We start from the raw sequence: 15,445 nt of genomic DNA, 5'->3' as shown, positions 1-15,445 counted from the left end.
AGTATACATGTAATAACTTCTGTAGATTCCTCTACACTCTGACGATCAAGTGTAGCAAACAACCGGGGTTGTCCCCCTCCCTGAGTAACTCGATTTGCACCTCTGCTTGCCCCATGCCCGATCTAATTATGAGAACCATGAGCCTGAGGTGGTACAACTGCAGTAGCTGAGGAACTAGAAGGACGAGTTGATCCACCACTGAAATTACATCGCAACTTTGGGCAATTGGCCTTTATATGACCAATGTCTCCACAATGATAGCAACCATGAAACCCGAGCTTGCACTGACCTGAATGTTGCCGTTTACATGTTCCACAAAGACCTTGTTGGTGTGAATGTTGCTCAGCATGACTCTGGCTATGTGAGGATGGTGTCCTAAACTTCTGATTATGGCGAGACTAATTTCCATAACTCTGGGTACGTCTGAAGGAAGACCCACCACCTGAATGATGACTGAACTAAGCTGGTGCTAATGACTCCTTATTATAGGAATCCCTTCCACCTCTGTTGGAACATTAAACCTGCCCGCTATCCGGGCTTTCTTGTTATGCTATTTTTCTTCTCTCCTTTGTTGTCTGTCTTTTTCTAAGTGATTGGTGAACCCCATAGTAGAGGAGAAAGTTGTCATTCCTACCACTGCAGCTGATGTCGTATCCTTAATGTGGTAAGCCAAACCGCCAGCAAACCTGCGAATCTTTGCTTTTTCTGTCTTAACCATGTGAGAAGCATGCTTAGCTAACCTTATAAATTCCATGTAGTACTCTAGCACACTTTTATTCTCTTGCTTGAGCTGTTCGAACTCTGTAGCCTTAGTTTCCCTATCCTCTTTCAGGATAAAGTTAGCCATGAAGGTCTCTTCAAATTCTTCCCAAGTAGGCGGACCATCATTTTCATCTCTTTCCTTCTCCCACATCTCAAACCATGTGCCAGCCACATCTCTAAGCTGGTAAGCAGCCAGCTCTACAACTTTATCATCAAATGCTTTCATTGCTCGAAGGGCTTTCTTCACACCCTCCAGCCACAACATTGGATCTTCGTCAACTATAGAACCATGGAACACTGGAGGACTCAACTTCAAATTCACTCTTGAGGACTCAGAATTGTTTTGTCTATTTGATTGAGGTGAAATCTCATCTCTTCTCTCATTCTGGTTGGCCATGAAGGCTTTAAACATCTCCATAACACTGTTGACTGCATTAAACATCTAACTCACCTCTAGAGATATAGTTGTCTGAGCCGGAGCTGCTGTTGGGGGCGCCACTGGATCTTGAGGTACTGTATCATCATTCTCCACCCCTTCTTCATGTTCAAACTGGGGTACTTGAACCCCATTTTTAGATTTACCATTCCTTTTCTGAGTTGAAGCCTTTTGTCACGACCCAAATAGGAGGGTCGTGACGGGCACCCGATACCTTACTCAACCAAGTACCAACGTAGCTTTTCATTTCTTATCATACTATCATGGGTAAATGGGCCAAAAGGGTCGTCATGAGACAACCAGAATAAAACATAAAGAATACTAGACATAGGACAACCCAATATGATGTAGAAACTCATACATGTGACATACGGGCCTATAAGGCTGACATGACCATTTGTAAACTCAACACATAGTCCATACAAGTATCCATAAACCTAATATCTGTCTATAAGCCTCTAAGAGTACATAAAATCATAAAGGTTGGGACAGGGCCCCGCTATATCAATCAATACATATCCAAAGTATACTGACCAAATAGGCAACTCTGGAGCAAGTGGAGTGCACCAACACCTCCGCTGAGCTGATAGCCTACTAGGAGGAATATCAACCTATCAATTGGGACCTGCGGGCATGAAACACAGTGTCCCAGGCAAAAGGGACATCAGTACAAATAAAGTACCGAGTATGTAAGGCAGGAAAGCATAAACAAAAACAGTAATATAAAGAGAGATAGAAGAGATACAACCTGTAACATCTGAGTGCCTCTGGGCTACTGACATGAAATGCATAATACATATATATACATAAACTTTTAAAAACATACGTCTCTATAGGCATCATCATCATCATCATATCATACCCGGCCATCATAAGGCTCGGTAGAATCGTACCCGGCTATGTGGAGCTCGGTAAATCCAACTGATCAGTGGTTGCACAATAGGTGTCGTACCCGACCTACTATAGCGCGGCTCGGTAGAGTAAAATAGATACTATATATAATGCATACTAGACTCATGGAATCACGCTCTAAACCTTTTGGAGTGACTTAAGATCGTTGCACCTTTGATCAATATTATGGACATCATACCATTAATATGAGCTTCTATAGGATCCAAGGATCATACATACTTACTTAGAAAAACTTTATAAGGAAAGAACAACATGGGCAACCTTACTTTCTAGGAGTAGATCCGTTATGAAATAGAGTATTCATTTCACTTTAGATCATGCCAAAAGAAAGAGGGAAGTGCCTTAACATAGCTTAACCATGGTGAGTCCTTAATACCTCCCAAGATACTCTTAAAACAACTCAATTCAATCTACCATTGCATAAAGAGATTCAAAATCAGTGTTGAATAAAGGCTAAGTCTGCAACTTAAACTTGTAGTTCGTTTATATAAATTCGGGCAGCATCTCCCCTAAAACAAGAGCCTCCTCCAATACCATATGACAACAACAATTACCATAGAAATCTAGCAATACATTATTATCAATAACAAGACACCATAAAACAACAACAAGTCATAACTATTTTACGATGAGCGATAAGCTCCAATTGGAATTCATATACCCCATATCATCCCTTATAGACTTTTTACTTTAACTTAATAGTATTATTAACATGATAATGAAGTCATTCATCAATAATTCCAGCCTTATACCATATATCCATAACAAAGAAAATGATCCACAACTCCAATTATTCTTAATTAGCAACTTTATACACTAGTTCATGTCTAGTTCATCCATTTAACTTAACCAATGCCAAGATAACCTTAAGCGCCTATAGGAACACAATATAATTACCTCCTACAGTGGATGCAAGTCGAAATCCATGTTATATTTAGATTACAATAGTCCAACACACCCCAATCAATTCATACCAAAAACGACGACTATAGTAGTGTCCAACGCCCCGAAAATATTACAAAGAATGACTAATCCATCATTTCGCCATTAGGTGATGTTTATACCCACAATTTATCTTCCAAAAACTCCATTAAATACCAGCAAAATATACAGCCCAAAAGCTACATGAAACAGCCCACAAAACAGTCCATTACAAATCAAATAACTCGAACTCATGGCTTCCGATCACCGTCCCGTGAGTTCTAACTATTATGAAATAAATTAATCAATCTTCCTTGATGTTTAAGAGCTTGAAACCAGAAATTAGGCATTTTTATTAACTTCAAAATACCTTCCAAAACAAAAACTACAAAGAAACAAAAGAGGCTATATAGCGATACTTACGCCGTGGGGATCGTTCTAGTATTATTGCTTCGTGATTTCGTGCCTCGAACGATAATATTGTTGGATAACTTTGTGGACAGCTTAAGGGTGAGGTTAGAGATCTAATTTGGTCGAGCTATCTGGAATTATGAAGAAAGAGACGACATAGGAAGATAAATATCCATTTTGGTTGAAAAGTCAAAAGGTGGCACCATTTCATTGGCCCTTTTTCAAATACTTATATCTTTTTATCCGGATGTCGTATGAATGAACGGTTAAGAGAATTGGAAACTAAATTCCAAGACCTTCAATTTGGTATGTAATATGTCCCTAAAATACTTCATATAGCACACGAAATGTATTACTCAAAAAGCTCCATTACAAGGCAAATCCTTAGTCGGTTTTTCTGCAACATAAATCCGATTTTTTTCAAACTTTATACTTCATATACAAACATCATATATATTCATATCATGGCTTTAAAATCATTTAAATCATGATTAACAAGTCTCATATTCATCTTAACTTGCGTAACACTTCGACAAACCTTTCTTATCCTTGTAGAAGGATTTCATCCTTTTTAAGCTTACATCAATTGACTCACGACGTACTTTCAGGTACAAAAACATGGGTTGTAACATTATTCCCCCCTTTGGAACATTCGTCCTCGAATGTTGACTGATGCGCTTCTCATTCTCATACCATATGGCTCTTATGAATACTTTAATATTGTTTTTAGTCATCTAGGCAATTGTTCTGTGAATAAATTTAAAAACTATGGCATTCCCCCCTTTAGGCCTATTCTCACCTCTCGAATTATGGTTGGATTTCTTCCAATCTCGTAACTTCGACTACCTTCTATGATGTATCCTATATGACTATGTCCTTTTATGCACGACTCTTCTCTCCTTTTTCCTCCAGCTTTTTGCCAATCTCTTGGCTTCACTTTGTGAATACATATATAGAACTATGACAAGATGTCCCTCTGGGCATATATAGGTATACTTAAGCTCTTCGCTTGGTACTTTGCTGAATGTATGACTATTGTTATATTTCATTTTATAGCCTTGTTATTATTACTGAGGTGTGTTACACAACTCTAGGTTACTTTCTCATTGCTTGTCCCACAACCTGCCGGCGCAACCCTGCCACATTAGGAACATATAATCGACCTTAATATCTGAGGACTCCATCTCACCCTGCCACATTAGGAACATATAATCGACCTCGATATCTGAGGACTCCATCTCCTGTAATCTCAAATAGTGTCTTCTCCTTTTGAGGGGTTGTATCTCTATAATGATCTAGCACATGATCATCATACTTCATTCCTTCACTTCAATTACTAAAGAGGAGGTTTCCATGTCCTAAGTAGTAACTCTGGTACCACCTGCATCTAGTAATCGAATTCCAAGATTAGCTAGCAGATGAATCTCACAAGCTATCTCACTCTTCTATGCCTGTAAATATGATAGGGTACACATAGATCTACGATTGAGGGTGTTGACTAATACATTCGCCTTCCCTGGATGATATAAAATATAAACATCATAGTCTTTCACTAACTCCAACCATCGCCTCGGATGTAATACATTGTCACTAAGGCTCTCGTCTCATCGGGGAACATCTGAAGTGATTTTCTTGATGCACCTACGGACGATACTATACTTCAATAACTGCATTTTCATAACATCCCAATGTATTCATCTTACGGGGGAATTCTAATACCGTACCATCCAGAAATCCCTTTTCTTTAAATTATTACTCAATCGAAAGCCCAAACGTCATTCTCTTAACTATCACAATTACACCCTTATTCTACTACCAGGGCAGTATTCCATCTCTTCTAATTGCTACTGTTCTTAGACTCCTCTGAGTTCATTCAGAGTCTACTGAGCTTTCTATAGCTCATGGAAAGCATCAGCTCTCTTGTTTTGATGGGTTTAATCATGAGACCTTGACTATTATTGTCACCTTCTCACTCACATTTACCATACTTACCTTTAAATCTCGTACCGTATCTTCTATCGATTTCATAACCTCCCTTCTACATTGGTGGAATTCACATCCATACCTTAAAGCTTTACTATAATACTTGCAACCCTTGAGCATACACAATCTGGTGGGAGCTTCGTATTAATGCCTTATGAGGCTGGTACTCTTCTAATTGCTTTATCGTAGAGATTTTATAGAATATGATTGTTGTACTATATCTCTTATACCTCTGCTATTAAAAGTGCTCCTGGTATGGTTTGAGTCATGATTTCTATAATCATCTGGGTCTAACAATCGGACTCATGATGTAACTTTCGAGCTTTCTCTTCCTTCTCAGCCTTTAATTAAGCTTAGGCTATCTTCAATCTTCAGCTTAGGGTATTAGCTATTGCATTAGCCTTTCATGGACTCTATGTAGCATCCATGATATAATCTTCTAACAATTCAAGCCTTTATAGGTGACATGGACTTAATTCTTTCTTTTAACTTATACCAGAGTCTCTTATAGCTATATAAATGTCCACATATATGCTTCATGGATATAACTCTAAAGTCTTAAGTGCATTCATAACGTAATTAACTCTGGATCATTGATTGAATAATTCATTTCGTGCCTTCTCAGTGTTCTTTAAATGTAAGCAATCACTTTTCCTGGTCGTTATGCCACTTGTTGCATAAATACTTGGCTTATCTTATTGCCCACCAATACTTGAATTTCCTATAACTCATATGATCTCAAATATCACTTTTGACTTCCCGTTCATTAGTCACCATAGGTGGCACTTTCTTATGGAGTGTATACCATATTGTAGTGAGACTGTTGTTACAAGACCATTTCTTCTTTATATCGTTATGCTTAAGTTGAAGCCTTCTTCCTTATTTCCTCAGATAGTCATTCTTTGTAGTACTTAAGGAGACCTTCTGGATCCTGTAAAGTTACGATCTTGTTATACTGTATACCCGAAGGAATTTTCGATGTTCTTACTCGCCTACAAACATCCTTAGTTACATACCTTCGTGCCCTTGTGCTCGTAGGGTTACTTCTAAACTCAAATTTTGATTGTCTCCTTAGTGGCACTCTCCATTATTTCCGTAACACTTATACGGTACCTTTAGTAACCCAACTCCTATCTGAATATTTCTCAAGGTTACGACATCATATCTGCGAGACTGAATTTACTAGATTAGGATTCACAACGTTTATCTTGCATGATCTGCTGATTTACTTATAACCTCTTGTATAGCCATAACTTGGCTCTTCTTGAATCAACTACAAACTACTCATTGGTCCATTCCCATATCTATATTCCGTGTAATCTCTCTTAAGTTATTTACTTTGTCTTAAGTTGCCTCTCGTATTGGCTCCTTATGTATCAGGTGTTCATTTGCACTTATTTATCAATATCATTGGGTGTGCAACCCTTACCGCTTCTCTCCGGCGTCATGCTTGCATAATGTTCTGGAGTCATATCATATCTATAGGATCTGAATAGATGCTATCTCACTCCTTTCACCCTTTTACCGCATTCCTCCTTTACTATTCCATAGTTACCTCTTCATCTTGCCATTTTTTTTTCCACATCTTCACTAACATCTTACTCATCTTGCGGTAACCTCTCTATACCGGGGATAATTGAATTTATTAAGCACAAGGGTGACACTTAGTGTAATTGGCACACTTACTCCCTTAAGCTTAACTCTGCTCCACGTGCTTGCTTTAGGGAAGCATCTTCCTGAATGAACCTTAAAGGTTAGTATTTTTTTGTCCATTCTATTATTGTCGGAATGTTATCTCTGAAATTCTCATGATATCAACCATTATAAAATCCTTCAGTCCCTAATTCATGTTCAGTTTATCTTGTTCACTAGCCCATACTGATTTTTGTTAATCTAGGGTCGAACCTTTCCTCCTGGTAATCACGTTGAAGTCACCAACTCATTTCTCGAAATAAGGATATGAATTTATGGCTTATACTCTTTTATTACCTCAAGGCCTGTCACCTCTTGTATTTTTCCTTCACTTGACTATAGACTCTGTCATCGTGTCATATTTTGATTTAATGTTATCACCCATGTATTACATCTTACTCAGGATGCTTCATTTACTATCTTCTTATTCTCTGGATAATATCTTTATCTATCACTTTATTATGAAAACTCTAACAAAATGTTCTTTCCCTTTTAGCTCCCCTTGCTTCATCTCACTGGCTCTACGGAATGCCTAACATTCTATTTTTTTTACTCAGGGATGGAGTCATACTAAGGTAAATATTTGTCCCTTCTAGGATCTCACTACCTATCTTCTGAAATTTCTGAATATTCCAGTATTCATATCTGATTGTACTATTCTAAAGTTCACCATCTAGGTGTCTCATAAGGAGATCTATTACCATATTTGCACTATTCTTCGGATACATTAGTTAATGATAACAATCCATCCATAATTTTTTGTTACTCTAACCCGAATTGAATCTTGATATCACCTTCTTCTTTTAAACTATATTTGTTATGTCCCATAGGGCACAGCTAAGATGGGTGTGGTCAATTGTATATATCACCGTTAACATTGAAGGCAACACCAATACTTACATTTCTCTACCTGAATTGTAAATACTGATAATCTTCATTAACTAGGTACCCCGTACCCTTTGTCATCTTGCTTGTTTTACTTGTTGAAACTTGTGTCTACTTTCCGATTAACTTATTCCTTTTTACCATATGAGTGGATAGATATTCTTGCCTTAGGGATCCTTATCAAGAAGCTTACACATCTTAATATACACATGATCTGCCAAAGACCCCACATTTTCTCATCATAAGCATGATGCAAAATCAAGGAAAGTTCCTCTGACTCAACTCTTCCACAACCACAGTCAATCTCATACCAACTACTTATTTGGATGAGGTATCATTGTATTACGAATATAATAGAATTTAGAAGTTTGAATTCTTACAATTGAGCTCTACAACACGATCTAGAGTAAGAAGAAAGAGTGACAGTCCTAAATGCCCTGTAGCCTCCTACTTATAAGTGTGGTGCACAACACACCCATAAACAAGACTCTACTAGACACGGCTTGTAGACTCCCTAGGACAGAACTGCTCCGATACCACCTCTGGCACGACCCAAATAGGAGGACTATGACGGGCACCCGGTACCTTACTCAACCAAGTACCAACGTAGCTTTTCATTTCTTATCATACTATCATGGGTAAATGGGCCAAAAGGGTAATCATAAGATAACCAGAATAAAACATAAAGGAATACTAGACATAGGACAACCCAATATGATGTAGAAACTCATACATGTGACATATGGGCTTATAAGGCCGACATGACCATTTATAAACTCAACACATAGGCCAACAAGGCCATACAAGTATCCATAAACCTGACATCTGCCTACAAGCCTCTAAGAGTACATAAAATCATAAAGGTCGGGATAGGGCCCTGCCATATCAATCAATACATATCCAAACCATACTAACCAAATAGGCAACTCCGGAGCAAGTGGAGTGAACCAACATCTCCGCTGATCTAATAGCCTACTAGGAGGAATGTCAACCTATCAATTGGGACCTACGAGCATGAAACGCAGCGTCCCCAGGCAAAAGGGACGTCAGTATAAATAAAGTACCGAATATGTAAGGCAGGAAAGCATAAACAAGAACAGTAATATAAAGAGAGATAAAAGAGATACAACCTGTAACATCTACATGCTTCTGGGGGCTACTGACATGAAATGCATAATACATATATATACATATACTTTTAAAAACATACGCCTCTGTAGGCATCATCATCATCATCATCATATCGTACCCGGCCTCAAAGAGGACTCGGTAAAAATGTACCCTGGCCATCATAAGGCTCGATAGAATCGTACCCGGCCACGTAGAGCTCGATAAATCTAAATGATCAGTGGTTGCACAATAGGTGTCGTACCCAGCCTACTATAGCATGGATCGGGAGAGTAAAATAGATTCTAAACCTTTTGGAGTGACTTAAGGTCGTTGCACCTTCGATTAACATTATGGACATCATACCATCAATATGAGCTTCTATAGGATTCAAGGATCATACATACTTGCTTAGAATAACTTTATAAGGAAAGAACAACATGGGCAACCTTAGTTTCTAGGAGTAGATCTGTTACGAAATAGAGTATTCATTTCACTTTAGATCATGCCTAAAGAAAGAGGGAAGTGCCTTAACATACCTTAACCATGGTGAGTCCTTAATACCTTCCAAGTTACTCTTCAAACAACTCAACTCAATCTACCATTGCATAAAGAGATTCAAAATCAGTGTTGAATAAAGGCTAAGTCTGCAACTTAAACTTGTAGTTCATTTATATAAATTCGGGCAGCATCTCCCCTAAAACAAGAGCCTCCTCCAATACCATATGCCAATAACAATTACCAGAGAAATCTAGCAATACATAATTATCAATAACAAGACACCATAAAACAACAACAAGTCATAACTATTTTACGACGAGCGACAAGCTCCAATTGAAATTCGTATACCCCATATTATCCCTTATAGACTTTTTACTTTAACTTAATAGTATTATTAACATGATAATGAAGTCATTCATCAATAATTACAGCCTTATACCATATATCCATAACAAAGAAAATGATCCACAACTCCAATTATTCTTAATTAGGAACTTTATACACTAGTTCATGTCTAGTTCATCCATTTAACTTAAACAATGCCAAGATAACCTTAAGCGCCTGTAGGAACACAATATAATTACCTCCTACAGTGGATGCAAGTCGAAATCCATGTTATATTTAGATTACAACAGTCCAACACACCCCAATCAATTCATACCAAAAACGACGACTATAGTAGTGTCCAACGCCCCGAAAATATTACAAAGAATGACTAATCCATCATTTCGCCATTAGGTGATGTTTCTACACACAATTTATCTTACCAAAACTCCATTAAATAACAGCAAAATATACAGCCCAAAAGCTACACGAAACATCCCACAAAACAGTCCATTACAAATCAAATAACTCGAACTCACGGCTTCCGATCACCGTCCCGTGAGTTCTAACTATTATGAAATAAATTAATCAATCTTCCTTGATGTTTAAGAGCTTGAAACCAGAAATTAGGCTTTTTTATTAACATCAAAATACCTTCCAAAACAAAAACTACAAAGAAAAAAAAGAGGCTATATAGCGATACTTACTTCGTGGGGATCGTTCTAGTGTTATTGCTTCGTGATTTCATGCCTCGGGCGATAATCTTGTTGGATAACCTTGTGGATAGCTTAAGGGTGAGGTTAGGGGTCTTATTTGGTCGAGCTCTCTGGAATTATGAAGAAAGAGACAACATAGGAAGATAAATATCCATTTTGGTTGAAAAGTTAAAAGGTGCTACTTGGCACCATCTCATTAGCCCTTTTTCAAATACTTATATCTTTTTATCCGGATGCCGTATGAACGAACGGTTAAGAACGTTGGAAACTAAATTCCAAGACCTTCAATTTGGTATATAATATGTCCAAAAAATACCTTATATAGCACACGAATGTATTACTCAAAAAGCTCCATTACAAGGCGAATCCTTAGTCGGTTTTTCCGCAACTTAAATCCGATTTTTCTCAAACTTTATACTTCATATACAAACATCATATATAGTCAAATAATGGCTTTAAACTCATTTAAATCATGATTAACAAGTCTCATATTCACCTTAACTTGCGTAACACTTTGACAAACCTTTCTTATTCTTGTAGAAGGATTTCATCCTTTTTGAGCTTACATCAATTGACTCACGACGTACTTTCAGGTACAAAAATATGGGTTGTAACACCTTTTTAGTTCTGCCTTGAGCCACAATAGTAGCAATAGTTTCTTTAGTAGCATCCTGAGTGTCGGTGTCAGAGTTGCGAGTACGAGCCATTTCTGCGAGTTTTGGAGAAACGAATACATTAGATAATTTCTTAGAGGTAGGATCTACTGCATGATCTAAAGTATGAGAAAAATGAGACTTTTCCTAAATGTTGGTATCCTCATGTTTATAAGTATGGCACGCTTCATACACATAAACATGACTCTACTAACACGGCTTCATAGACCTCTAGGACTCCATAAACCTGAGGCTCTTATAACAAGTTTGTCATGACCCACTTTCTGAACAAGCCGGGACCATCACTCGATCACTAAACATGACCGAGCGAACCATCTCTGCTTATCAAATCTATTATAACTCCAAACTTTATATGCAACAAGGCAATACTCTAACCAAATACTTTTGATTAATTTAAACATTTAAATAAATTAACTCCAAAACTTTATTCATAGTGACCAATGAAATACTGCTAAGTTATTATCAAAAACATCTGAAGCTTAACCCAACGACTATGTCTATGAAGCCTCTACTGATAAACTGACGCACTGCTCAGGAAATGAGATTTCCTGGCGAGTTCTCTAAGTAACAAAGAAATAACTAAGTAAAGATGATTCTAAGGAATACTCCACGAACAAAAGCGAAGCTCACCAATAGCATTGGAAGAGAAGGAAGTCCTAACTCGTAGCCTGCTCGCCTGCAAATCCGGTTCCTGCGTTGTACCGCAAACCAACGTAGGTTCCCAAAAGAGAACGTCAGTACCATCCATTGTACTTAGTGAGTCTCAACACAGTGGGTGAGACTTTAATAACATATAGATTACGAGCAAAGGTTCTAAATGCATGTAAAACATAAAGCTTATAAGAATAATTCTATATAATTGCATAATAGAAATTTATGAATATTCTAAAAGAAATTCTTTTCTTTTTCTTTCTTATAAAAAAACATACTTCACTTTATACTTTGGGAGTTCCAACTATCCTGACCTGTTTCTGTCTTAGTCATCGTGTGATTGGCACGGGTTCAATCTCAACCTGATCGAATAGGCCCAACCAACGAGGTGTCACTCGCTTCATGGTTCTCAGCGCTCATGTATCATACCTTAGCTTAGCTAAGAAAATTCTCAGCAATGAGACCCTCGGCTCGTGTGCTCCCTACTTTGGCACAAGTAGTTTTAGGAAGTCAATGTCTTGGTCAGGACCCTCGGCCTGGACGATGACCCCTTCTCAGAATAAAGGATACTCCCAAAAAAAATCTTTTCTTTCTAAAACTTCTTCTTATGACTTTTCAAGTCTAAATCGTTTCTTTTTTGGAACATCATATACATGCTCATGTTGGTATCCTTAAATGTAAATCATGGGATAAGAATGAAATAAACATCTAAAAGTATTTCTAACATTCTTGATTCTTCATAAATTTTCAACATGAAAATAGCATATAAGAATAACATAAAAATATGAAAATTTATGCACATATATCATAATAAATCATCTAAACTTTTGCTAGAACAATTCTAAGTTAATAGGTACTCACTCGCTCCAATTAAGTAAATATAAATTCTTTTAAGCAATTCATCAAACACATTGTATCGTGCTTTTGTGAGTTATACCACTTTAGTAAAGCGTTATATCAACTCACCTCAAAACTCCTTGAGCCAATACGTCCAGTCCAATTTATACCCGTCAAACAATTGATTCTACAACAACCACTGCATTTTAATTAATTTCAAAGTTTCACACTTAAACATGAGATTTATTGGTGATATAGAGGAAGAAAAGAATTAACTATTCAATTCTTACCCATTACAATTGTGGGGTAATTGATAATAGAGAAATTCACATACCTGAGTTTAAGAATTAGTGATTTGTAAAGAACCCTAGGATTTTTTTTCCTTTCCTGCGTTCGCTGCATAAACAGAGCAGCGTTCTGTTTTTTTTTTTAGTATTCTATTGCTTATTCTTTGGACCCTTTTGAGTTTTGACGTCAAAGGCAAGGCTTTAAAGCCTTAAGCCTTTTTCTTTCATCTGCCCTTTATGGGCTTAAGCTTGTCCTCCAATTTTTTTGCTATTTGTTTTTTTTTTACTTAACTAATAATTAATGATACTCACTTTTAATAATTAATAATTAAAATTATTAATATTTACTACTTGTGTGTGTGTGTGTGTGTGTGTGTGTGTGTATATATATATATATATATATATATATATATATATATATATATATATATATATATATATATATATATTTTTAGGCAAGATAAAAATAATAGTAATAATAATAATTTAGTTCTATAATTAGCGTATCTTGAAACTTTTATAAATTTAAGGAGTGTTACAAATCTCTTGTTTGTTTCAGAACTAGCAAGGAAACTCTCTTGCCGTGCCCTTTTCTTTTCTGATTTTTGTGTATTTCAAGATCTATAAAGTGGCAGGGTGAAGGGGGATTGATAGAGCGAGGTGGCTTATATGTGATCAAGAATTACCACACTCTAATGCTAATGAAGCATGTCTCTATTGCAACAGCTCAGAAGATTATGAAAAATGGTAGCTTATGGCATAAAGATTGGTCCATGCCTCTATTAGCACTATGAGAAACATATTGTTTTTCAAAATAAGACTGTTGATTGGTCTGTGAACAATGATTGTCCTGTTTGCCCTTTGGCTAAGCAATATAGAATAGTTTCCCCTAGAAGTGTAAGTAGAAGTGGCAGTTATTTACTTCTTTTACATATGGATGTCTACGGCCCTTATAAGTTTCCTTCTCATTATAGAACGTATTTATTGTTAACGATTGTGGATTCCAATTCTAGATATACTTGGGTGCATTTGCTTAAGTTGAAAAATGTATAGTAATTTTACAAATGTCTTTTGCTATGATAAGAATTAAGTTTGGCATTGTAATTAATATCATTAGAACCGATAATAGCGGTGAATTATTTAACAAGCAATGCAATGATTTGTTTGATGCTTATGGGATTACACATTCGAGTAGCTGTGTTTATAATCCACAGCAGAATAGGATAGTAGAAAAAAAGAACAAACACATCTTGGATACAGCAAGGGTGTTAATGTTTCAAACATTTACACCAGCAAGATATAGGTGTGAATGTGTCACTAATTTTTTATGCATCATTAATGGGTTGCCTACATCTATTTTGAATAGTAAATCACCCCATGAGCTGTTGTATAAAACACAACCTTCAGTTGGTTACTTGAGAGTGTTTGGTTGCCTATACTATGCCACCACTATGGTTAAAGAGCACATGTTTTCTGCCAGAGATAGACCCTTATTTCTTGTAGATTATTCTAAAACTCAAAAGGTTGTAGGCTGTTGGATCTTTTCACCTAACCAATTCGTTTTTTACATGGATGTTATCTTTAAAGAATATGTATTTCCTTTTGCCACGTCCTTTGTGCATGATTCGCCGCCCAAACCTTCCATGGTTCATGACAAGGAGAGTATTCTAGTTGATCCTGAAATCCTTCAAGAAGCTAAGTCTGTTGTTGCTACTGAAGAAACTGTAGTTAAATCCGAAATTCGTACCAAATGAAGACGACAATGTTGGTTACATGATCGATATATCAACCTCTGCTGGAGAGTATGCAAATAATGAAAATGAACCAATAGAAATGCTACAGACTACAGAGGTAAGACCTGAGACTGTCCTTCTGTGACCGAGTCTAGAGTTCATGCCTTAAATGATCTAGGAGAAATACGAAAGTGACTTTGTAGTTGCAGGACTATGAAAAAGGCACATGGAGTTACTTTGTCCCACTATCTGGTTACCTGTCTTACGCAAACTTTCAGCAAAGTACAATGGTTTCATAGCTAATATTTCAGCACTTACAGAACCACAAACTTTCAAAGAAACTTCAAAGACCAAGAGATAAATTGAAGCAATGAAATTGTAGATTGAGGCCTCGGAGGAAAACAGGACACAAGAAATGGTAGATATTCCCAAAATAAAGAATACAATTGGTTCAAAATGAGTGTATAAAATAAAGATTAAAGATAATAGAGAAGTTGAAAGATTTAATGCAAGATTGGTTCCTAAAGATATAACCAAAAAGAAGAGCTAGATTATCATGAGACATTCTTACCAGTTGCAAAAATAGTGACCGTGAGATATGTCATTGCCTTAG

General features: G+C 36.8%; 1 protein-coding gene across 4 annotated transcripts; it reads right to left on the bottom strand.

Annotated features, from left to right (window-relative positions):
• Positions 1-5: 5 nt before the first annotated feature.
• On the bottom strand, positions 6-13,285 carry LOC107782887 (uncharacterized). Of its 4 annotated transcripts, none has more exons than XM_075233210.1 (4): positions 13,147-13,285; positions 12,942-13,011; positions 9,649-9,707; positions 6-1,823 (listed from the first exon to the last, which is right to left on the bottom strand). In XM_075233210.1, the coding sequence occupies exon 4, from the start codon at positions 1,202-1,204 to the stop codon at positions 551-553; it is 654 nt and encodes a 217-aa protein (XP_075089311.1). In that variant the 5' UTR covers positions 1,205-1,823; positions 9,649-9,707; positions 12,942-13,011; positions 13,147-13,285; the 3' UTR covers positions 6-550. The 4 variants fall into 4 exon arrangements, with proteins under 4 accessions (XP_075089311.1, XP_075089312.1, XP_016459311.1 ...); XM_075233211.1 differs by having other exon boundaries at positions 12,942-12,999; positions 13,147-13,278; XM_016603825.2 differs by lacking the exons at positions 6-1,823; positions 9,649-9,707 and adding exons at positions 10,720-11,359; positions 11,955-12,015.
• Between the last annotated feature and the right edge of the window lie 2,160 nt (positions 13,286-15,445).

The sequence above is a fragment of the Nicotiana tabacum genome, chromosome 16, assembly GCF_000715075.1.
Source record: "Nicotiana tabacum cultivar K326 chromosome 16, ASM71507v2, whole genome shotgun sequence".
NCBI classification, from domain to species: domain Eukaryota; kingdom Viridiplantae; phylum Streptophyta; class Magnoliopsida; order Solanales; family Solanaceae; genus Nicotiana; species Nicotiana tabacum.
Note: the sequence above shows the minus strand (reverse complement) of the source record. Positions and strands in the feature narration are given on the sequence as shown.

Excerpts from the sequence above, each read along its gene's own strand:
- LOC107782887 (XM_075233210.1), bottom strand. The coding sequence starts at position 1,204 with ATGTTTAATGCAGTCAACAGTGTTATGGAGATGTTTAAAGCCTTCATG.